The sequence below is a fragment of the Rutilus rutilus genome (genome assembly GCF_951802725.1).
Source record: "Rutilus rutilus genome assembly, chromosome: 20".
Lineage (NCBI taxonomy): Eukaryota > Metazoa > Chordata > Actinopteri > Cypriniformes > Leuciscidae > Rutilus > Rutilus rutilus.
The window spans coordinates 3,460,853-3,485,538 of record NC_140225.1 but is presented as its reverse complement, the minus strand read 5'-3'; the positions used below and the strand labels follow the sequence as shown (position 1 = coordinate 3,485,538).

The following is a 24,686-nucleotide window of genomic DNA, read 5'->3' as shown; positions in this document are numbered from 1 at the left end:
CAAAAAAATATATTTTTAATTTAATTAGACAACATTTTAAGGAGGTGTAGTGCAAATATATTTATATAATTATACTTCCATTATAGTTAACTTTCTTTCCAGTGCAAAACAATAATATAAAAACATTAAAAAAGCTAATAAATAAAATCTAAAATATTGCACTCAAATACTGCATTCAAGCAATACAACACCTGTATGTATGCACATGGAAAATCTCACAGAAATAAATAAACCTCCAGACTAAGCACAATGTGCAGCTATTTTTTCCATGTGTACTTTTTTGATTTCTTTACAATGTTAGGCTAAACCTGTACTATCTCTTTTAATATAATCACTTTCTTATGAACTAATTTGAGTTTTAAAATTACATAGCCTACCATATCAGCTGGAGACGTCTGACGGACAAGGAACCGTGACATCGCTCGGCCGTGTATTCATTGTCCCTCACGCATTCCAGCCATGGGTAGTCATTTTCCCATTCAATTCTATATTTTTGTGCTCTTTTCTTTTTCGCCGGCTGCTCGGAGGAAGTCATTTTTACATTTCCCGCTGTTGTCACTTGTCGTCATCGTTGCTACGATACGTGACTCACAATGACTGAAACGACCAATTAAAAGGGCATTCTCTGATGATGTTCCAAGATGTTAAAAACGCTACGCTGATCATAGACAATCCGGGGGAGAAATTAGTATCTACCGCACCGTCGGGGTTTTTTTTCACTGCACTGAATTGATTCTCAAAAATACGGAACAAAGTGCGTTCCGTATCAGTTCAATACGGAACAAGACTTTTATGTGTCAAATACGGAACGATTCCGTATTATACGGAACGGTTGGCAACCCTATTTGCGATGCCTCTTAAAAGGGATACTTCACCGATTAGCATTAAGCTTTGTATCAGTAGAAACCCGGTAGTATTTTCGAATGACCGTGCTTCCCTCCCTCATGTCCCCCTGAGACGAGAGATTTCTGTATTGTGTGTCTGGATAAAAACCTCAGATGACGCAAAAATCGTCATGTTGCATCATCGGAGGCTTGTCCAGAGGCGAGAGACTACAGCCAGTAGGAGGAGCTCGTCCCGCATGTCTCCAGCCCGCCCATAGGGGGATCTCACGATAAAACATCGTCTATTTTAGTTTCGAGTCGACTAGTAGCCTAGTTGCATCATGTCTTCCGATACTGCCCTCTGTAACCGGTAGGCGTGGCTTGGGCGTGACCTCGTCGTCCAGCGAAGCAAGTGCATTCTGGGAGTTGTTGTCTTTCATCCACATGAGCCAAAAATACATTTTCTGGCTTTTCTCAGTCTAGAAGGCACCAACTTCTAAAATAGTTTCACATTTCTACTACATAAATGACCCAATTTAAATACACATTCATCTTTCCAGCGGTGAAATATCCCTTTAATGCTTGCTTGCAATGCCTTTTTATTTAGAAATCAGCTGAAAAACTCTATAATCCCAAAGTTGTCACAGCGTATAGGAACGTTCTTTAAGAAACTTTGCTGAATTTGTTAAATTATTATTTAAAGATTCTCTCAAAGAATATGTTTACTATTGAGTGTCAAGGTTTAAGGTTTAAACAATGACTATATAAAGGTAAACACAATTATTTTTTTTATTTTTTTTTTATTTTTTTTACTGGTCACTGTATCTTTGACATTTTCACTATTTTTATTCACTTGTTGTGCAGTTCACTTAAATAGTTTTTGGTGCAAAAGCATTTTTATTAGTACTAATATTCTACTTAATATAAAACTGTATGCTTAATTTATTATTATACAATAATTATTGCTGTTTTACTGAAGATTTTCACTTTCAGCTGGTGAAAATATTCACATAATTTCTACTTTAGAAGTGTTTACTGTGATGCAACCAGGGTTATTATCATTAAACACAACTAAAAACATAAATTACTTAAAATAAACATTAACTGAAATTAAAATTAAAATGACTTTATTTTAAGATAGTTGCCAGAGCAACATTTCTCATTTTCATTTAGTTTAAGTTCTTAAGTAACTAAAACTAAGTTCTAAAGTAACTAAAACGAAGTACTAAAGTAACTAAAACTAAATAAATTCAAACTTAAAACTTAATAAAAACAATAGATATATTTACAAAAGATAAATAATAAAAATGTTTTACTAAAACTTTAACTTAAATGAAAATATAACAGAAAATATAAAAATAATATTAATTTTGAATATTAACAAAAACTATAATAGTAAATCAGTGATACTAAAATAACACTAGTAACAACTGAAGTAAACATCCACACATCTGTTCTGTCTGTTCTGTGCCACACAAAATAAGAGCAAAACCCCCTTTAGAGTTCACTTTATAGGATCTACATATCCTGTACGTAACCAATTTGTTTTTATTACTCAGTTCATCTACTTCTAAGTTGCCCAGAGCAGCATTTTAGTCAGTGTTGCTCCACAGACATGAGATTTTCACCAGCTGTGAGGAAATTGGCTAGAGCCATTAAAATAAAACAGCTGTTCTTGTTTCTAAGATGAAAGCGACAGTCTGAGATCATTAATGTTTCGGTTCCTTCGGCATGACAGCCTGCTTGAGTTCAGCTGTATTATGAAATACCCCTTAGGCAAATGTCTTCATTATGATGCTATGCCTTTATCATTGCAGATCAGTTTGCAATGTGTGATATTTGCCAGTTTTAAATTCGACATGAAACTAAAGTTGCACTAGTCTTTTCTTCCCTAATTTGACATAAATCTGGGTGAAACGGCTTCTTGAACAAGAGAAAATGTAGGGCGGGACCTGATTTTGTACATCAGGATTTGATTGGATGGTTGTGGTTTGCTATTGGTCGATCATTTGAGTGACAGGTTGCCCCGCCCTCACGCCAGTAAACACATCATCAGAGAAGAGAAGAGATGCTGCAAGAGGGAGGGGAAGTTATTTTGATTACAGATTACGAGGCACTTGAATTTTAAACAAAATCATGTGCACGGATAAATCATTTATAATAGATAATGCAATATTCCATACAAAAAATTTAATTGGCCAATTTTGGTTTCATGGTGACTTTTAAGGAGAATTGTGTCATTTCTCCAAGTGCAATTGACCCTCGCAGGGAGTTTGATTGACAGGCGATCTGACCAATCATAATCCGCCATCCGCCGAATCCGCTATTTTTGTCCGACAAAGCAGTCAGGAGAGTTAGTAGATTAACGGAGTGTCCTGACGTCTTTCCGCGGTTAAAACAACATTCCTTCTGATGTTCATTCATGTTTATTTGATGCTATAAATGAACTAGAAGGAAGAGATGATCGGTTCACCAGCAGCTTTAACTACAGCGATCTGTCAGACACATTAAAGAGCCACAAAATTGTTTAAATTTCTTTAAAAAATGACAGAATTTGAAAGTTGAGACTTTGTTTCATATCAAAAGTACCCGTACCTGTGTGTCAGTGTGTTGTCAGTGTCCTCTCGTCTCAGCAATGTATATTTCACTGCGTGAGAACATGTGTGGCGTGCGAGCGGCGTGGCTTGTCGGACATAGCAACAGTAACTAAAGGGGGCGGGTCTTTGCGAACGGTTAATTTGAAAAATAATAACTATTAATAAAACACTTTAAACACAGATTGGGTTGTAAGTCCCACTAGAATTAATCATTTTTTCGAGGTCAAGTGTGTAACAACATGGGGAAAAGTATCATAGCTGCTAGCGCTGTGGAATATAATCGTTTTTATGATTTTATGACGATTCTGCATCGATGCAGACAAACTAAAAGTATTTAAATAGGCCTATCATACATATTGTACTGTTTTATTGTAAATAAAGTACTCAAAAAGTTGTGTATTTCGTAACTTATGCTTTGGTTTTCACAAAAAGACGCATGAATGAGGAAATAAAGTGCGGGACGTGCTTGATGATAAACAGTTTTGCCTTGACAACTCTTGACCAGTATTTGAAGGTTGAGCAGTGAGTTCATTGGCTACTGATACAGCAGGAACCAATCAGCTGTGCCCTATAGAGATGATGTGATTGCAAGCAGATTGAGTTAAGGACCGATCAGCCTGCGCCATCTAGAGTTGCATGATAGAACCTTGTATTTATTAAGCACAATAACCCACGAAAGAGATCTCAATGTGTTACTCGCGCTGACTTACACACTCAAATTGTATGTACACACAACCGCACACAGAAAGCCGCCTCTCTCAGACATCATGTGATAGCAAATTTAGTTCTCTTTAGCGTCACATTACACTTAAACGGTCAGATACACACAGAAATATCTGTCTTTGCGAGTATTCATCTAAGAATAGTGGTATAATGCCCTTTTCACAAGATGTAAAATAAGTCTCTGATGTCCCCAGAGTGTGTGTGTGAAGTTTTAGCTCAAAATACCCCACAGATATTTTTATATAGCATGTTAAAATGGTCAATTTTTGAGGGTGAGCAAAGTGCACCGTTTTGTGTCTGTTCCTTTAAATGCAAATGAGCTGCTGCTCCCGGCACAGAGGGCGGAGCTTCAAGAGCTTGCATTCACACAGACATGCACTGGAAATTTCAAAAACTTTTAGCCTTTTATGTTCAAACCGAAGTCAGACAATGATGGAGAGACTCAAGAAGAAGTGACAACATGTAGAAGCAACAGGACATTTCTGAATGGTTAGTTGATGAATTTATGTAGCTTATGTGTAAGTTATCTTCTAGTCATTGATTAGCATATTCTGTCTTGATAATCTATAAATCACGGTCCAGGGGGCGGGGTTTATGTAAATTCTAGGGTTGGTGATGTCACTAACCTGGGAGGAATGTGGTGTAGTCTCTACCAGTCGTTTGTTGTAGTCCTTAAAAAGTGATTTCTTTAAAAGCAAATATCTCCCTTTGCTTTGAACTTTGAGCGTCGTAATTTTGCAGAAGTTGTTTATGCTCAAACAGCAACATTACACACTAACTAAAGTTAAAAAAGTGAAATCATAATCAACCACCCCTTTAAGTGAACGTAAACATTTGGGGCGAAAAATCTGATGTGTAACATTTTATTAAATCTGTGCGTTTGGTCTTAATATAATAAACCTGCTGCTATTAATGTTGATCAAACAACAAAAGAAAAGAGGGAATCACTCACTGCTCTTGACTGAATAACATTTTTATAGCTTTTATTTAAATCAATTTATTTAATTTTTGTATTATTTCTCACTTGAATGCTTCCGTTAAATAGAATTGGAGGAAAATATGCATCATGATGCATCGAGAATCGCTTTACAATCGAATCGTTGCCCTCTGAATCATAATCGTCGTGAGGCAAGTGAAGGTTCACTCCTCTATTTATAGGTGCACTTGTTTAGCTACAAAGTCATTCGTTTAGTTCCCATAGTCCATCACCTCTGAATGCCCCGTGAGATCTTTTGTCGATGGCCGGTGACCGATCATATGGGAGTGGTTTTGTAACAGCATGGCATTTATTTCTCTCCTGGCACAAATGGTGTACTTCCTTTTTCTGTGTTAGTCACAGGAAAGCGACAGCATGTGAAGAAGTCATTTGTTATTGTATGTCTGTCGTGACTCACCACTGAGTGACCTGGAGTTCATGACGACAAATCAATGACTTCGGTTAACAATCTGTTGTATTCTACAGCCGTGACTGACCTGTGTGATCTCATACTGTGATCTGTGTGAAAACAACAGTAACTGGAAATGAGCTGGTCTTGGACCGACACCTGTTGCTCTCCCTCAACAAAATGACGTAGTTCATCGAGTAACAACTGCTCATGGAATAGTGCATTATTTTGATCTACATTTGTGTTTGGGTTTTCGGCAAACACTTTATCACAGCACATATGTGTTTAAAGACTAGTTTTAATCTTATAAAACCTGTAAAGAGCTTGTACTATCATTTTATATTAAATATATATATTTCTAAGTTCCTTTTTTTTTTATGCTTTTGTCTTTTTTTATATAACTAGGTTTAATTTATTTTTATTTCAGTTTGTTTTTATTTGTTTCCAATTAGACATTTTTGAAATTTGTTGGCAAGGCAGCATTTCAAATTTTTGTTTAGATTACGTTTTTCATCTAATATTTTTATTTTATTTTATTTTATTTTATTTTATTTTTTATTTTATTTTATTTTATTTTATTTTATTTTATTTTATTTTATTTTATTTTATTTTATTTTATTTTATTTTATTTTATTTTATTTTCACACCAAAATAAAAAAGAAATAAAAAATATATATTTTTCTTACTGGCTTTTTTTTTTTATAATTATTTTTTTATTATTATTATTATTTTTTTATTTTTATTATTATTATTTTTTTTTTATTTTTTTTTTATAATTTATTTTACTTTATTTTACTTTATTTAAGAAGGTCTCCTTAATTCCTTCATCATGACATCAGGCCTAGACAAGAAAAAGCCTTAAAATTTGCCTAAAATAGTGTTGCCTGTTGCAGCTCTAATGCAGTTACTGGAATAGTTAAATTAATATTTAAATAACAAAATCATTGCTTCACAGGTACATTTACAATAATGGCAGTGTGGGTTATTTATTGTTTGTTAAACTCTTGAAGTCCAAATAAGTATTTATTTATTTGTATATTATAAGTTCTCATTCGGTGCATCGAGACAGTAATGCTTTGCAGGAGGTTATTCAGTAAATGAGTGTTTAAGTCAGTCAGTCTCTGGTTAGTGTGTAAGAATTAGAGTTGGTGTGTTTGAAAAACATGTTGTTTTAAGCTTGGGTTGACTATAACTGCTGAGTTCGCTTTTCTGACCATAATCCAAGGGTTCCTTCAGCAAACCGAGGGCAAGGATTGAAAAACTTCAGGACCAGTAAAAAAACAGAAAGCTATTATGTGAACTAGACGACCAGAAGTGGCTTATCGCAGTGGCTGGGCAGGATTTAGTGTTTCTTTTGGGTTTATTTTTCTTTCTAGCATCTATTTAACCCTTATTGTGTTGATTCTCATGCATGGTCAACAGAAATGTGCACTTAATAGGAAGTGCAAATCCAGTTTAGTAGATAAACATGCAAGTATTTCAATATTTAAAAACCAGAAACCATTTACATGCAGAAATGAATTGCATGCACCCTAAATACCCTAAACTGCCCACGTGTACGAATCACTTCTTGTTTCGAGATGTGCAGATGCAGTTTTTCCACGTTTTTCACTGACTCAGTTTTAGTGTAAGTGTCAGAATGTCTGATCTTATGGAAACAGAAGTGGCAACTTTACGCAACCAGCACATCGATGTGTCACATGCGTCATGTGTTAACCTCCAGATGTCCTCATGCTCACTGCTCACAGCTTCTCTTTTTCATCCAGCCTTTGTTTTGTTTTTACCCTTCATTTCATATAAAAGGTTTTTCGTTCCTGCAATGCTAAACTACGGAAGCCCTGAACCGCAACGAAAAAAAAAAAAAAAAAAAAAAAAAAAAAATGAAAATACGTAAAAAAATAAAATTTATGTAAAAAAAAAAAAAAGCTATCATTTCGAGATTAAAGTCGAAATGTTTCGAGATTAAAGTCAAAATATTTCGAGATTAAAGTCAAAATATTTCGAGAATAAAGTCTTCCGTAGAAGTTGTGTGTGTGCTTGCCGTTATTTCACATTGCTGCACAGGCATTCATGTGTGTGTGTGCGTGCGTGCGTGCGTGCGTGCGTGCGTGTGTGTGTGTGTGTGTGTGTAAACTGGATCTACACAAAATAATAGCTTTTTACTTTTATCTGGGCTTTAAACAAAGGGATATTCTACAGGTCTACCAACATGACATTAGGCTATAGGACGTTATAAAATATACTGTCAGACTGGATCAAGATATCCAACTTTATGAATGAATGCATGAATGAGACATTTATATAGCGCTTTCATATGTCTACTGTAGGCCTACACTTAAAAGCGCTTTACAATCATTTCAGGGAATCTTTCCTCAACCACCAGTGGTTATTATATTTGAGGAAATCACGGGATCCGGCCAAATGATTGGATACAGAATGATGCACTTAAAATGTATCCAGAACGTACGGTGTCTATTATAGACGGCAGTTCGACTTCACAAGCGCATGTCTTTACACACACACACGCACGCACACGCATGAATGCCTGTGCGGCAATGTGAAATAACGGCAAGTACACACACACAACTTCTACGGAAGACTTTATTCTCGAAACATTTCGACTTTAATCTCGAAACATTTCCACTTTAATCTCGAAACATTTCGACTTTAATCTCGAAACATTTCCACTTTAATCTCGAAACATTTCCACTTTAATCTCGAAACATTTCCACTTTAATCTCGAAACATTTCCACTTTAATCTCGAAACATTTCCACTTTAATCTCGAAACATTTCCACTTTAATCTCGAAACATTTCCACTTTAATCTCGAAACATTTCCACTTTAATCTCGAAACATTTCGACTTTAATCTCGAAACATTTCCACTTTAATCTCGAAACATTTCCACTTTAATCTCGAAACATTTCCACTTTAATCTCGAAACATTTCCACTTTAATCTCGAAACATTTCCACTTTAATCTCGAAAAAAAAATTTTTTTTTTTTTTTTTATGTTGCGGTTCAGGGCTTCCGTACTAAACAATATTTTTCATAATAAAAAATATATTTTTTTAGAGAACCAATTATGTCCTTTTTCAAAGTTTTAGGCTCTACTAGAATAGGTTTTCATGCTTTAATGTTCAAAAAACACATTATTTTTCACATATTGTACAGCTCCTCTCTTCCCAGTCTGTCATTAACGCTCTGTTTACTTCCTGTCTCTAAGAAGCCGCTCCTTCTGAAAGCACACTGTGCTCTGATTGGTCGGCTGGATCAGTGTGTTGTGATTGGTCAAGCGCTTAGAGCGTGTTTGGTAAATGTCCCGCCCCTTACCATAACCGCCAGTTTAACACACTACTAACTAAATCAACCAGGCCCCGCCGCTTTATTCTGCGTATTTATTATTTAAATCAGGAATATTGTGACGTGTTCGTTCCCGGAAGAAACTCAAGACTACAATGGAGGCGTTTCAGGGAGTTCAGAAACACTGACACTGATATAGAGAAGAACTCCCGCTGGAGGGACTTTACAGACCTTTTCAATGTCCAAACAGCAACATTACACAATAAATAAAGTTGTAAATGTAAAAAAAGCTTAATAGGGGCCCTTTAAGACCCATACCAAACCAGCTTGGACAAGCATGAAGATTCAGACTGGTCTATGCTAGACATTTGACAATACAATGATTAAAAAAATGTGTGTGTGTGTTTCAGATTCACAGTATCACCACAGAGGCCGCAGTGACACTGCAGGTGTTCAACACCACATACAGTGTGGAGGTCGTGGCCTGCACTCAGAGCGGCTGTGGGACCAAAAGGTCACGCTTCTTTATCTTCGTACCAAACACTGGTGAGCAGATGCACGAACATTCCTCTGGGTTTTACCATTAGTGGATGTAGTGAAATATTGCAATGTACAAGTCTACAAGTGTTTGGTTTTGCCTTTGCTGTGCTTTTTGTTTTGTTTGTTTTACTGCTTTCTGGTGGAATTCAGCAGACAAATATAACTGTATAATTAACTATTGTCCCACGTAACATACATCTGTCAACGATTAATCATTGAAAGATCACGATCTCGATTCACTGACCCAGAGAGAGCAGTTGTCATATTCAGGTTTTAAGGAGCTTGACAAACACTGGGATAAAAGTTAATAGTGCGGATATAAACACATACACATTAATGTACTAATGTATTAATAAACACATTAATGTCTATGGTAGTGATCAAAATCGATCAAATCAGCTTTTAAAAAGTAAGTTGATGCTTCAAATAAAGATTGTATCAATTACATCGTTACACCAGTTGGTGGCGATAAGTGACTGTTAAAAACGTATTTGTCATTGAATCATTCATTCAAAAGATTCGTTCAAAAACGATTCATCCAGTACTGAGTCATTGAATCATTCATTCACATAAATTAACTAATAATTACAGTTTTTCTCGATTGCTTAAACACTATAACCAGGCTTTTGAACTAAAATTTCAAAACCATAACGCCATTTATCAAAAAGCACACCCATTTCACCAAACTATAAACACTATTCCCTGATTTGACACGAGTCAGATTTGTTGAACTGTCATTGCAAAACTCTACACACAAATCCCTTAATTTCTCATTGCTTAGACCATGTTGTCATGTATAAAGCACTAGCATTCAATATTGTTCACTCAAGTCAGCACAGCTTCAGCTCAGTTAGCACACAATTACCCAAGTGGAAACACTAAGAGTCAAAATTTAACACACATCAATCAGATCCTTCAATAGATATATAAAAGGGCCCAAATCAGTTTATTGAGTTTTGGAACAATGGATCCAGAAAGACATGAAGGAAGAGGGATAAGAATGAGGAGGAGGAAGGGCAAGGACAAGAAGACAAGCAGTCTCAGATGAAATTCAAGCCACTCTAGTTGCCCATGTCTTTATCAATGGTATGACTATGAGGGAGGCTGGGCTACGAGTAAGGCCAAATTTGAGTCGCTTTACCGTCACCTCGAGAACCTTCAGGGAGGTGTGGTGGCAAACAAAATTCTATCACTGAATAAGAGACAAACATTTCCAATAGTCTTTGATGAGGTTTATTTTCTTGCAAGGAAAGGCCAGCAGTCGTACAGTGAGACAGTGTGGCTGCAGAGTGTGACAGTGAAGGGAGGGCATCCTTTCTCCTTTATAGTCTTCTTGACTCCCAGAATTTTATCTTTCTAGGCAAATGATGGTATTTCAACCATATGTGGAACATTCTTAGACGTGTTCATCATATTGTGTCCTTGAGTGGAGGCCCTCCTGTCACGTCCCAACACTCTTTACCATTCCAATACAATTCGAATTCCATATTAGAATATGGTTTGTGTGTGCTCTTTTACTGTCATATGTTGGTCACACACATCTTACTGTAAGTAAATATAAAAATAAAAAAAATTTAGAGGAGAGAGTAAAAAAAAAAAAAGGAAAAAAAAATGTTTTTTTGTGTGTGTGATTTCTGTGTATGAATAAAAATGTGCCAATGTATCCACTGGTTGTGTCTTTTGTGTTCATCATGTAGAAAGGTTTGTGAGGGGGGGAACCACAAGCAACATAACTTACCAGTTTTGGAAATGTTGTTTTGAGGGCTTGTGTGTCCTGTCTGAGGGCAAAGTTTGTTTTTTCAGCAAGAGTGAAGGGTTTTGAGTGTAGAGCTTCATTTTGACCTGAAAATAGGATGTTTGGGGAATTGGGTGAGACGTTATGGATTTGTGTTTATAGTTTTGAGAATACGAGGCGTAGTTTCAAGAAATGTGTTTAAGCAATCGAGAAAAACTGTAATTCAAATTATATGTCAAAATATTTTTTAAATAGACAGCAGCAATTAACATTTTGTCAGAACCTCTAGAAATTAAATTACAGGTTATTTTGTTTGTCTTTTCAGATTCATGGGAGAATCGTGACCTCTATTTTAAACAAAAAGTCTTGATTCTCAATTTATCCAGAATCGTGACGCTCTAACGTAACAGATTTCCTCTGTGGATTTATTAATTCATTATATATATATTTCTATATTATTTTAATTTCAATAAAATATATAAAAATTCAACATTTGTTATATAATCTTATTTATTTTAACTTTTTTTTTCCCTTTATGTTATTTTAAATTGTATTATTCATACATTATATCTTTATATATATATATATATATATATATATATATATATATATATATATATATATACACACACATACATACATATATATATATATATATATATATATATATATATATATATATATATATATATATATATATATATACACATACATACATATATATATATATATATATATATATATATATTATATCTTTATAAATGTGTGTGTGTTTTATTTCTTAAGAAGGTCCTGTAAATAATTACCAGCCTAAATATATTTTTGATATTTAAAAGCACTGCAGCAAACCTGAGTTAGTGCAAACAGCTTCTTTCTGGAAGGCCTCCCACTGAACGATTATCTTGATTTTGTAAATTAATTGCAGTGAAAACATCTCTAGTTTCCCATAAGAAACATTTCCAGTTGATCCTAAAATTAAAAACCTCTTTAAAAATGTAGTTGATTAAATCAAAATAGTCTCTCAGCGGCCAGGAGGGATATTTGTTCGGAAAGAACCAAATGCTTACGAAGTTAAATCATGATTGTCTCACAAATGTTGAGACCTGTGATCTCAACATTTTGGAAAACAAAAGAGGGTCATGAGCAAAGGACACATCATCACCTGTTTGATGAACGAGTTTCCAGAGCAGCAAAACTCAAGCTATTGAACTGAGATTCAAAGCATAGAGGATCATATTAATATTACTATATTGTCCATTACAGTGTGGATGTCTAGTATTCTGCTGTACAGATGCCAGGCATATTGTTGTTTATGCTCTTGTTAATGAGATGGTGAAGTGCATGCATGTGTGTTTTGCTTTCAGGATCTCCTGATTCTCCATCCTCGACGCCAGTTCCCAGTCGTTCCGACTCCGTGTACATTGTGCTTGGAGTGGTTTGCGGCTTCTGTCTGTTGTTGATAGTGATGTTTGGCGTCTTGTGGCTGCGCAGTCACTCTTTTTTGCCGTAAGTTTCTTTGTCATTTCTCTTTTAAAAAAAAAAAATCTTTTATAGTCAACATGACATCAAAATCGACCTGGTTTTCTTGAACACAATTTCCTGTTTTTATATTACGTGATTTATTAGCACATGTTATTCCAAAGAAAAACCCTTTAAAATTACTTTTAACCTGACGTCATAATGTTAGCATCATAATAAAATAGCTGTTTAAAATGGAGGCTCCGTCACAGAATAAGAAATAAAAACTTTCGACTTTTTTCCTCACAATTCTGACTTCTTTCCCTCGCAATTGTTTGTTTATGTCTTATAATTAGAACTTTGCAATTTTGCAATTGCAAGTTTATCTCTCAATATTCTGATTAAAAAAAAAATTCTCAGAATTGTGAGAAGCCTGTGAATCTTATTTATTTTTTCAATTTATTTGGTCTGCATATGTTATTTAATTTACTTTACTTTTTCACTGTCCGTATGCATTTTTTTCTATTTATTTAGTTTGCATGTGTTATTTCATTTACTTTACCTTTCACTGTCCATATGCATTTTTTTCTATTTATTCAGTTTGCATGTGTTATTTCATTTACTTTACCTTTTACTGTCCATATGCATTTTTTTCTATTTATTCAGTTTGCATGTGTTATTTCATTTACTTTACCTTTTACTGTCCATATGCATTTTTTTCTATTTATTCAGTTTGCATGTGTTATTTCATTTACTTTACCTTTCACTGTCCATATGCATTTTTTTCTATTTATTCAGTTTGCATGTGTTATTTCATTTACTTTACCTTTTACTGTCCATATGCATTTTTTTCTATTTATTCAGTTTGCATGTTATTTCATTTACTTTACTTTTCACTGTCCGTATGCATTTTTTCTTGTTATTATGTTTTACCGAGCTGGTAAAATGGAACATGTTTCACTCTGTATTTCATTGCTGTAATTGTTGTTAAATCTCACTGCTCTGCGATTTCAGACGTCTTTTGACTCTAAGACCAAATCTGAAAAACAAGAGCTATTTTAGGAATCAGAGTTTGTTCATATTAATGTACTGGGGACAAGAAATGAAAGGCTTCAGGAAAGAAAAGTAGGGGGAAGGTTGCAGTGCTTGGTCTGTAAAAACAGCATGGCTTCTTAGTAAAACTAAATTATGGAGGACAGAGTTGGCCAAAATAGTGCTAAGCAAAGAGCTTCTAGTGAGACTAACAACATCCCGTTTTCATCATTCTCTGGAATACTTGAACAGCCTCTGGCTGACTTCACCGATAATGTGCAGTGGGGGTTGTGGTCGCTTTGCGGTTATTAACCAAATGTTAACTATTCAAGGTCCTTTTTCAGGACTTTAGACTGCATCTAAAGTGACTGCAAATGTGGCAAAAGTCTAATCTGCATAGAAGACAGGAAAACCAGCATGTATTTGGACAAACAAGGGTTAATGAGAAGTCTAGCTGTTTGCTGTGAGTTCATCATTTGAGCTGTGTATTGCAGTATGTGAATAATGCTGGTAAAAATAACCACGATTCTTAGAGAATAATGAGATAAATGGAAATTGCATGTAAACGCGAGTTAAAAGGTTTGCTTGTGTCATGTAAACATCTTACTGTGATTAAGACCGTACTCTGTTTAGGTAAAGGTCAACTTTCATAAGAGAGTTTTGTTGTAATTCATACTGAATTTAAATGTAATAATCATATATTATAGTCAGTTCATCCCAGTTCAAGGTAGTGTCTGCTTTTTAAAAGGAGGCAAAATAAAGAAACTAGGAAGAAATGCTTCCGTTCAACACTAAAGTGCATTTCATTTCTATTGCATTTTAGGATCCTGTGGCTTTTTAGTCTTATTTATTTGTTTGTAGCTCCTCCATTGCTGGCTTAGATCTGCATGAAGTTTTATAGTTTTTGCTGGTTAGTAGTACTGGTTTTGTACTGATATAGCTGGCTGATTTACATTAGTCGACTAGCACTAGAAGTACTGTAGGTTGACCAAGGAGTTCCTGCTGTTTCAACAGATTTACTGCAACTTAATGTCAGCTTTTCAGCCTGAAACTTCATGAAATCCTAAATCTCAAAATTGCTAAGTGTTACAGTTAGTAATATGTTATGGGGAAACGTGTAAATTGTGACTCTAAATGAATGATTTTTTGTTTGTGTGCTGTGTATAACTGTATCACTGGCTCCCTCTACAGGTGTTTGTTTGGTGCTGATGACAAGCTCACTCCTAACGTTGAGTACAGACCTCAGAGATCCTACAACCGTTCAGTCATCGAAACCACACGTACGTCAAGCATTGCTAGCATTTTTCCCAAAAACTTTAGAAAAAAGATTTAAACTATTATAGATTATAAAGTATTTCTTCTTTGTTTTAGTTGCCAGTCTGGGCGTTAGCAGTGAGCTTCAGGCCAAACTCCAGGACGTGATGATCTTAAGGAACCTGCTGTCCATCGGTAAAGTCCTCGGAGAAGGTGAGAACGCAGTCTGGTCTGGTCTGGTCTGGTTTGGTCTGGTGTTGTGTTGTGTTGTGTTGTGTTGTGTTGTGTTGTGTTGTGTGTTGTGTGTTGTGTGTTGTGTGTTGTGTGTTGTGTGTTGTGTGTTGTGTTGTGTTGTGTTGTGTTGTGTTGTGTTGTGTTGTGTTGTGTTGCAGCTCATGTCAGATGCATTTATTGACCTAATGTTGGGGAGGTGTGGCGCAATGGATAAGACACATGCCTTTGGTGTGAGAGACCTGGGTTCGAATCCACTGTGAGACACCAATGTGTCCCTGAGCAAGACACTTAACCCCTAGTTGCTCCAGAGGCGTGCGACCTCTGACATATATAGCAATTGTAAGTCGCTTTGGATAAAAGCGTCAGCTAAATGAATAAATGTAAATGTAAATGTAATGTCTCTTCTTTAGGTGAGTTTGGATCTGTGATGGAGGGGCATCTCATACAGCCTGATGGAACCTCTGAAAAAGTTGCTGTGAAAACCATGAAATGTAAGTGTTTGATTTCAAAAGTGCAAATAATTTTAGTTTGCATATTTCAGATTAAGATTATGAAGGTGGGTACTCTTTGCTTTTATTACATATTTAATTTAAAATTAGTTATTTTTTTATTTTGAAAAATGATATTTACTTATATTTATTATTATTATTAAAATATTTAAGTTTTACATATTTTATTTGCAATTATTTAGAAAAATTATTACATTTATAATATTACAGTTAATATTTTATTTATTTATTATTTTTTATTATATTTACTTTTATTGAACTAAAAATTTATTTAAAAATATTAAGTTAAAGTATTACATATATAATATTACAATTACATTTTATTTATTGCATTTTAATAAGTATTACATTTATTATTATTACAAAATTAAATTATAAAATTAATAATAAATGTAATACTTTTTTCAAAATATTTGTATCATTATAAGTATTACATTTATTTATTATAGTATTTTTATTTTTTTTATCACATGTATTCATTTATTACTGTTTTTATTATTACCATATTTGCACCCAGAGATTTTTTTGTTTGTTTGTTTTTAATTTTTTTAATTTTTAACTAATCTTACAGCTATAGATCTTTACAATGGTCTGTTTTATGTGAGATCTATATTAGACAGGGTCAATTTTCACAAAATCAGAACCCTGAAGGCATTTTGTGATTATTTATATTGTACAACATTTCTAGGGGTATTAAGGGGTGCTGAATCCAAATCTGCTGTATATGAAGCTCAAAAATGTCCCAAAATGCCTCAAAATTGAGAAATTCAAAATGGCCGACACCGCCAGGCTGAAATCTATTTTTCAGTATATCTTTTTGACTAAACAAGGTACAAACATGAAATAAATGTGCTTTTGTAAGTTTTCCTACATGGGCAATTCAGTGCCATATTCAGATTTTAGATGTCATGTGAAGAAACTGCTTAGATATTGCAAAAATAGTTTTTAACTATGAACTATTATTAACTAATTAATAATTAAGTTATTATTATTAATATTATTGTTGATATTATCAGGCTACATTTACTTTGTATTTTGTTTTGAGGTCAAATGTACAAACAAATACAAAAAGTTACAAACTTTAATTAAATGTTCGCAGGTTTTCACACATGGGGAATTTAACATCCTGTCCTGATTTAGATCAAGTGTCAATAATCAGCTTGAAAATCACACAAGTATAGAGAAAAAGGTGGTCATTAGTGATAAAGAAGTTGTCAATCAAAATAAGATCCAAAAGCAGGAAGATCCATGGATTTTTGTCGCCAATTGACTAATTCAGACCTACAAGAAAGAGTTGGTTCCCAACCTGTGGGCCGCATTTTTATTATTTTATTTAAAATAAATTTAAAGTATTTCCTCCAATCAGTCAGTGTAAAAGCAAGTGTTAAGTTAAGTTTACTGACTTTGATGTCATCTAGCTAATCGTGCTAATAGGCTTCTTTTAGTGATCAAAAATGCTAAAATATATACTGCAATTATTTAAACTACATAGATAGATAGAAACGTTATTGATCCCCTTGGGATGTTTATGAAAACATGTCACATTATGAAAATATACACTGGACATGACTTACCTGTTAGCTGTCTTATGTTTCCGATCAGCCGTTCTGAGAAGTGTGAGAAAGGCTAAGCTCGGGGGAGGGGTGGTATGATATTGGGGAGGGCAAAGGTTTGGGAGTGCATTGCAACACATTTGACACATTTTACCTCATAACAAAATGCAAACGAAGTAAAAGTAGCCTGATCATATTAATAATAATAACTTAATTATTAATTAGTTAATAATAGTTCATAGTTAAAAACAACTTTTTTTGCAATATCTAAGCAGTTTCTTCACATGACATCTAAAATCTGAATATGGCATTGAATTGCCCATGTAGGAAAACTTACAAAAGCACATTTATTTCATGTTTGTACCTTGTTTAGTCAAAAAGATATACTGAAAAATAGATTTCAGCCTGGCGGTGTCGGCCATTTTGAATTTCTCAATTTTGAGGCATTTTGGGACATTTTTGAGCTTCATATACAGCAGATTTGGATTCAGCACCCCTTAATAGCCCTAGAAATGTTGTATAATATAAATAATCACAAAATGCCTCCAGCACTTTAAATAAGCACATTTTCAGAAATTCTGCCTAGTCTATATAACTAGATAGGCCAAGAAGAGAATATGATAAAACATATGAAATAAAGCATTAATTTCTGCCTCTTTCAGTGGATAACTTCTCCCAGAGAGAGATTGAAGAGTTTCTGAATGAAGCTGCTTGCATGAAGGATTTTCAGCATCATAATGTCATCAGACTCTTGGGTAAGAAGCATGCCTGGCACCTGCATTATTGAACACACTAGAAATATATACTCATTATTATCAAATAGAGTGAAAACATTCTGATATCAATATGCAAAGTGTTTAAATCCATAATATGTTCAGGTCAATGATATCAAAGCGTATATCCCTCATTCTTTATCTACTGCTATAATGCTGATTTGTTCACGTAGGTGTTTGTTTAGAAGTGGGTTCAGGACACTTTCCTAAACCGATGGTCGTGCTCCCCTTCATGAAGTACGGAGACTTGCATAGTTTCCTCCTGCGCTCACGTCTCGAGGAAGATCCTGTGGTGAGATGCCAAATAAGCAGCATTACTATTGGTCTCCATGCATGAACCAAACTGTGAAGTGATCATGTGTCTAACAGATGCTGTGTTGTATTTCCAGTTTCTCCCTACGCAGATGCTCCTGAAGTTCATGATTGACATCGCTCTGGGAATGGAGTATCTCAGCAACCGAAACTTCCTACACCGGGACCTGGCAGCTCGCAACTGCATGTGTGTGTCCTGAACTCATATTGACCTATTAAAATCACAGTATCACAAAAAATTAAGCTGTTTTTGAACATTGATCATTATCAGAAATGTTTCTTGAGCATCAAATCATCATATTAGAATGATTTCTGAAGGATCATGTGACACTGAAGACTGGAGTAATGATGCTGAAAATTCAGCTTTGATCACAGGAATAAATTGCATTTTAACACATATTCACATAGAAAACAGTTATTTTAAATTGTAAAAATATTTCAGAATATTACTGTTTTTACTGTATTTTTGATCAAATAAATGCAGCTTTGGTGAGCAGAAGACCTCAAATGTAATGCTAGGGATTTTATTACTGTTTATTTGAACTTTATAAGTGTCAGTGTTTGTTTCAAGCAATTAATTTTTTTTTTTTTTTCATCCAGGTTGCGAGATGACTTGAGCGTGTGTGTTGCGGATTTTGGCCTGTCAAAGAAAATCTACAGTGGGGACTATTACAGACAGGGCCGGATAGCCAAGATGCCTGTCAAATGGATCGCAGTGGAAAGCCTCGCTGACAGAGTCTTCACGGTGAAAAGTGATGTGGTAAGAACAGCCTCTTCATAACTTTGTTTTATTCAAATTCACGAGAGGATGTGTGATGTATTTATTATCTACAGCTGCTCATAACTTTATAGTTCCTTTTATTTGACATAAACTACATTCTTTTTTTTTTTTAATGGCTTTAATAGAAGTCTCTTCTGCTCAGCAAGGCTTTTTGCATTTGCATTTATTTGATCAAAAATACAGTAAAAACAGCAATATTCTGTAATATTATTACTATTAAAAGTGATATATTTTAATATATTTTAAAATGTAATATATTCCTGTGATCAAAGCTGAATTTTCAACATCATTACTCCAGTCTTCAGTGTCACATGATCCTTCAGAAATCATTCTGATGATTTATTATCAGTGTTGGAAACAGTTAATGCTTACTTTATATTTTTGTGGAAACGTGATACATTTATTCAGCATTATTTGATGAATAGAAAGTTCAAAAGAACAGCATTTATTTGAGGTAGAAATATTTTGTGACATTATAAATGTCATTTTTGATCAATTTACTGCCTCCTTGCTAAATAAAAGTATAAAAATCTTACTGACCTCAAACTTTTGAACGGAAGTGTGTGTTAATTCGGTACAAGAAACGGCTGTTCATATGACATATGATTCTATTATCATATGACTTCTCATTGATAAGCTTTAGACCATAGTCAGGGTTTTTGAATGTTTGTTGATGTTCAGTTGTTAATGTTTATTATCCCTTAATGTCCTGTTTAGTGGGCGTTTGGAGTGACCATGTGGGAAATAGCCACTCGAGGCATGACCCCATACCCTGGAGTACAAAACCATGAGATTTACGACTATCTCCTTGATGGAAACCGACTGAAACAACCCAACGACTGTCTTGATGAACTGTGAGTTTTAAAATGTCTGTGGACAAAACTACCTTTTTCCTGGACAAAACTTATATCCAGTCCAAAACTGTTAGTTAACATGAAACCCTAATTGACCCCATTTACTTTTTTTAATATGCATTACTGACCTCATGTCATATTGTGCATAATTCATCAGTATATTATTCTAAAAGACGATAAAACGTTGTGCTTTATCAAAATATAACAACTTTATACACCAGAAACAACTTTGCTAATATGTGACCCTGGATCACAAAACCAGTCAGGAGTCGCACAGGTTTATTTGTGGCAATAGCCAACATTGTATGGGTCAAAATTATCGATTTTTCTTTTATGCCAATAAAACATTTATTTTTGTGAGTGAATGCGGCACAATCGCCAACATAAATGAACAACTTTAAAGGAGATTTTCTCAATGTTTAGATTTTTTTGCACCCTCAGATTCCAGATTTTCTAATAGTGTTATCTCGAACAAATGTTGTCCTATCCTAACAAACAAGCTTATTTATTCAGCTTTCATGTGATGTATACATCTCAATTTAAAAAAATTGATGGTTTTGTGGTCCAGGGTCACATATCTTATGCATCTTCCTTCTCAGGTTAATTTATCTGTTAATTTACCTACCTTTCATGTAGTGTGTAGTAGAGCTGTAGGTGAATGTTAAAGGTCTGTAAAGTTTTAAAGATCAAGGATAAATGGAGTCTCCCAAAAGAAAGAAGCGATTCTAAACTGCCTGAAATGAGTCGCCAGTAATTGTAATCTTACTTCCTGCTAAAACCCATGTATGTTTGTAACAAATTTGCATAATGCCAGCCTATGGTCTTCATTGGCTACTCACGAACAATGTCTACTTTGCCCCTCCCTCAAACACTATAGTTTATCTGAGACTGGAAGAGTTTGGTTCGTGTTGTTCATGTCGAGAAGATGCTTTATTCCGCGCTGTGAAAGCAAATCCACTTTGCATGAACTTCCAAAAGATGAGGATTCGTGCTTGAATTGATGCGCTAAAAAAACCATCATCGTTACTCTTCGTATCACTGTGTATAAAGTGCTGAGGAAGAGCTGAAATTCAGATATGGTAATAGGGGTTTTGTTTTTGATACGCGCTGTAAGCGGTCGACCAATCACAACACACTGGGCCGTCTGACCAATCAGAGCAGAGGAGGCTCTCAGAAAGAGGAGGGGTTTAAAGAGACTGAATCCTTTATAGAACAATTTCAGACACTGTGAGAAAACAGTTAAGTTAAGTAACGAAAAGGTTAAATGGTCCTGAAGAAAATAGTCACACGGTCAAAAATAGCATTGGAAATAATTGGTAGGCGAATTTCGTCTAGTGGAAGCGTTTGGTACTGCGGCCAGACACAATCTCACTGAAAGCTCACATTTTTTAAGATGTCAACCTCAAATTTGGAACACAACTTGTTTAGATTTATATCTATGATTCTCTCACATTTTTAGAGTAAAACATGTTTTGGGAAATATATATTTCATATTAAAATGGATTTTTTTTATTTTTGAGCATTTTTCATAACACTAAATGTAAAGTTTTATAACTGTTTTTCAAGTTTACTTTTAAAACCTTTTTTCACTACATAATTTGCCAAGTGTCATCTTTATTTTTAACCAAGTGTTCGATATTTATGAGCGTTTAAGTTCAAAAAGTGAATAAATGGATTACTGCATAAATATAATTCAGTGTCAAATAAATAAATAGTTTTTTGACCTTGGATGCATGTAAACCTAATGTAGGAGACTCAAAAACAAAATTAGGAACCTTTAAAATAACATAATTAGAGGAAATACTGGTATTTACATAACATGTCTTGTGTGGTGTTTCAGGTATGATATCATGTTCAGCTGCTGGAGCGCTGATCCGGTGGACCGACCCGACTTCACGCAGGTTAGGAAGAGACTGGAGAATCTAGCCGGGAAACTCCCCGCGGTGTCCAGCCGGAGGGACATCATCTACATCAACACCAGCTTCCCTGAGGAGGATGATGAACTACCCGGCGTGGCGGTGGAAGGGCCTGTGATGACCTCATCACCGTCCTGCAGTCGGCAAACCACGGCGGACGTTCACGAGAGCACAGACGCGGAGGACGACCGTTACGTGGTCGTCATCAAATCCTCCGGGGAACACGCGGCGAGAACTGCTGTTGACATGCCACTGTTGAATCACAGACTCTTGCAACAGGACAGCGATGAAGCGGTCAGGGACGCGACGGGGACGCAGCAAACATCCAGTGACACAACACGTTTGCTCTGATGGAGAGTTGCATGATGGGAACTTGAAATGCATCAGAAAATGTACTTTTTTTCCGTGGCGTCCTACTAAAGTGTGTAATAAAGCGCCAACACACTGAATAAATAATGACTTCATTCAGATTTTTTTGAACACTTGTGGTCAGACAAACTGTGCCAAACTCACACCATTGTTTGAGGCGATGTCATTGTGATGGGCTTGATGGGATGCTCAAAAATACAGATCAATGTTTTGAAAGCACCGCGGAGACGCTGTTACACTTGCTTTAAATATAGTCTGTTTATTAAGACGAGTTACAAGAAAATGTTTTGACGTCAAAAAGTTGCATCACTGCAAAGTTATGCAATAAATTGGTATTTTTTGTTCACAAGCCATCTCTAAAACACATCTGTGTGATTTATAGAAGATTATTAGAAATGTGCTGACTTGTTAAACACTCTCAGATGTTGTAGAGGAAAGTCTGAAGTAACATCATGATGGCATTCATTACTTCACTGCCTTTCAAATAATAGGGGTCAGTATGATTTTTTTTTTTTTTTTTTTTTTTTAAAGAAATTAATACTTTTATTCAGCAAGGACACATTAAATTGATTAAAAGACATTTATAATGTTATAAAATATTCTATTTCAAATAAATGAGCTTTCTGTTCTAAGCTAAGAATGTGGCCGTACAGCTGTTTTCAACATTGATAATAATCAGAAATGTATCAGCGTATTAGAAAGATTTCTGAAGGATCATGTGACACTGAAGAGTAACGTAACTAAAATTCAGCTTTTAAAATGTAATATTTCACAATATTTCAGTGTTTTTGATGAGTATAAGAAAAATCTTATACCGACCCAAGACATTTGAACAGTAGTGTTCAGTATGTCAGTATATTGCAACCAATTTCCAATTTCATGTCTTGCAAAATGACAGATTGAGTGCAGTGTGAAGAAAGCCTTGTGCAGGTTTGACCTCAGACAGTCTTTCAAAGAAACACGACGGACCCTAAACTCACCTGGCTGAACTTGTCAGAAAGCTTTACCATGGTGTTGTCTTCGCCTTAATGCATGTTAACGCACAGACCGCAAAACTGTGATGCTACAACTGTTATGAAACAAGTCTTGTATTTTTCAGAGGAGACTGTTTCCTTTTGTAATGTAATTGTCTTCAAAAGTGTTATAAAATTAAGCTACATTGTGATTTTAAGCTTTTTCTAAACTTCGTTTTTGCATAGAATCTGATTTGTATATTAGTAATGCATTTTTGTAAATATAAAGGACATGCTCTTTGTCTATATGTGGCGTTTTTTACATTTTAACTTAGAAGTTAAACTGCCATGAAGAAGAAAATCTATGGGAGAAATGTTCAAATGTTGTCTGAAGTCATTTGTATGACTGTACCTTTTGATTGAGGTACAATAGCAATATCTATAATATTAATTTGAGATTGATATAAAAGTGCAATTTATTACTGCCATTATGAACAATATCTTATTAAATAGTTCTAACAAAATGACATGTGCTTTGAGGTGCTGTGTAATTGTTTTTGTCCATGTTTTTACTTTAACCCTCTGGTGCTGTTCGGTCATTTTTTTGACAGAAAAATTTTACATTTAATTTTTTTAGAATTTTTAATGTGTACGAAAATTGGTAAAGGTTTTGACACTTGCTGTGTGAACACACAAAAAAATCATAGATATGATTCGAAAAGGTTAAATGGTCCAGAAAAAAATAGTCACACTTGTGTCGTTCACAGTCAAAAATGAGCGCATTGGAAATAATTGGTAGACGAATTTCGTCTAGTGGAAGCGTTTGGTACTGCGGCCAAACACAATCTTTCTGAAAGCTCATTTTTTAAGATGTCAACCTCAAATTTGGAACACAACTTGTTTAGATTTATAGCTTTGATTTTCTCACATTTTTAGAGTAAAACATGTTTGGGAAAATATATATTTCATATTAAAATGGAATTTTATTTTATTTTTTTCATTTTTCATAACACTAAATGTCAAGTTTTATAACTCTTTTTCAAGTTTACTTTTTAAAACTTTTTTCACTACATAATTTGCCAAGTGTCATCTTTATTTTTAACCAAGTGTTCGATATTTATGAGCGTTTAAGTTGGACATTTTATTTTCAGGTCCATGCTCAAAAAGTGAATAAATGGATTACTGCATAAATATAATTCAGTGCCATAAAAATACAAAATATTAAATAAAAAAAAACATTATTGAACTAGAATATAGTACAATCATTTCATTGAAATAAAAATAAATTCTGTAATTTTTGACAGGCACGTGAACAGTACCTGAGGGTTTTGCAGTCATAAATGTTAGCCCAGACTAGTAGCCTAATAGTCTGAATGAGCCATTTATTATTATTATTATTTTTACCATTAATATGAGAAGCTGTCACTCAGAAACGTTCTCTTGTGATTTTTAGTGTGAATTTCACTTAAAATGATGTTTACTGAGCTCATTATGTATACTTACATTATGTAAGTATATATATATATATAGTACAGGTCAAAAGTTTGGAAACATTACTATTTGAAAGAAGTTTCTTCTGCTC

At 34.5% G+C, this 24,686-nt stretch overlaps 1 protein-coding gene across 1 annotated transcript in view; it reads left to right on the top strand.

The window, feature by feature from the left end:
• The window catches only part of mertka (c-mer proto-oncogene tyrosine kinase a), a 42,241-nt gene extending 18,613 nt beyond the window's left edge, over positions 1-23,628 (top strand). The window contains exons 9-19 of the mRNA XM_084390535.1: positions 9,242-9,377; positions 12,471-12,612; positions 14,788-14,876; positions 14,968-15,063; positions 15,495-15,575; positions 17,809-17,901; positions 18,093-18,211; positions 18,309-18,418; positions 18,832-18,991; positions 19,730-19,866; positions 21,707-23,628. Of these exons, the coding sequence (XP_084246661.1) occupies positions 9,242-9,377; positions 12,471-12,612; positions 14,788-14,876; positions 14,968-15,063; positions 15,495-15,575; positions 17,809-17,901; positions 18,093-18,211; positions 18,309-18,418; positions 18,832-18,991; positions 19,730-19,866; positions 21,707-22,133 (1,590 nt within the window). The 3' untranslated portion in view covers positions 22,134-23,628. The remainder of the gene's footprint in view (positions 1-9,241; positions 9,378-12,470; positions 12,613-14,787; positions 14,877-14,967; positions 15,064-15,494; positions 15,576-17,808; positions 17,902-18,092; positions 18,212-18,308; positions 18,419-18,831; positions 18,992-19,729; positions 19,867-21,706) is intronic.
• Positions 23,629-24,686: the final 1,058 nt, after the last annotated feature.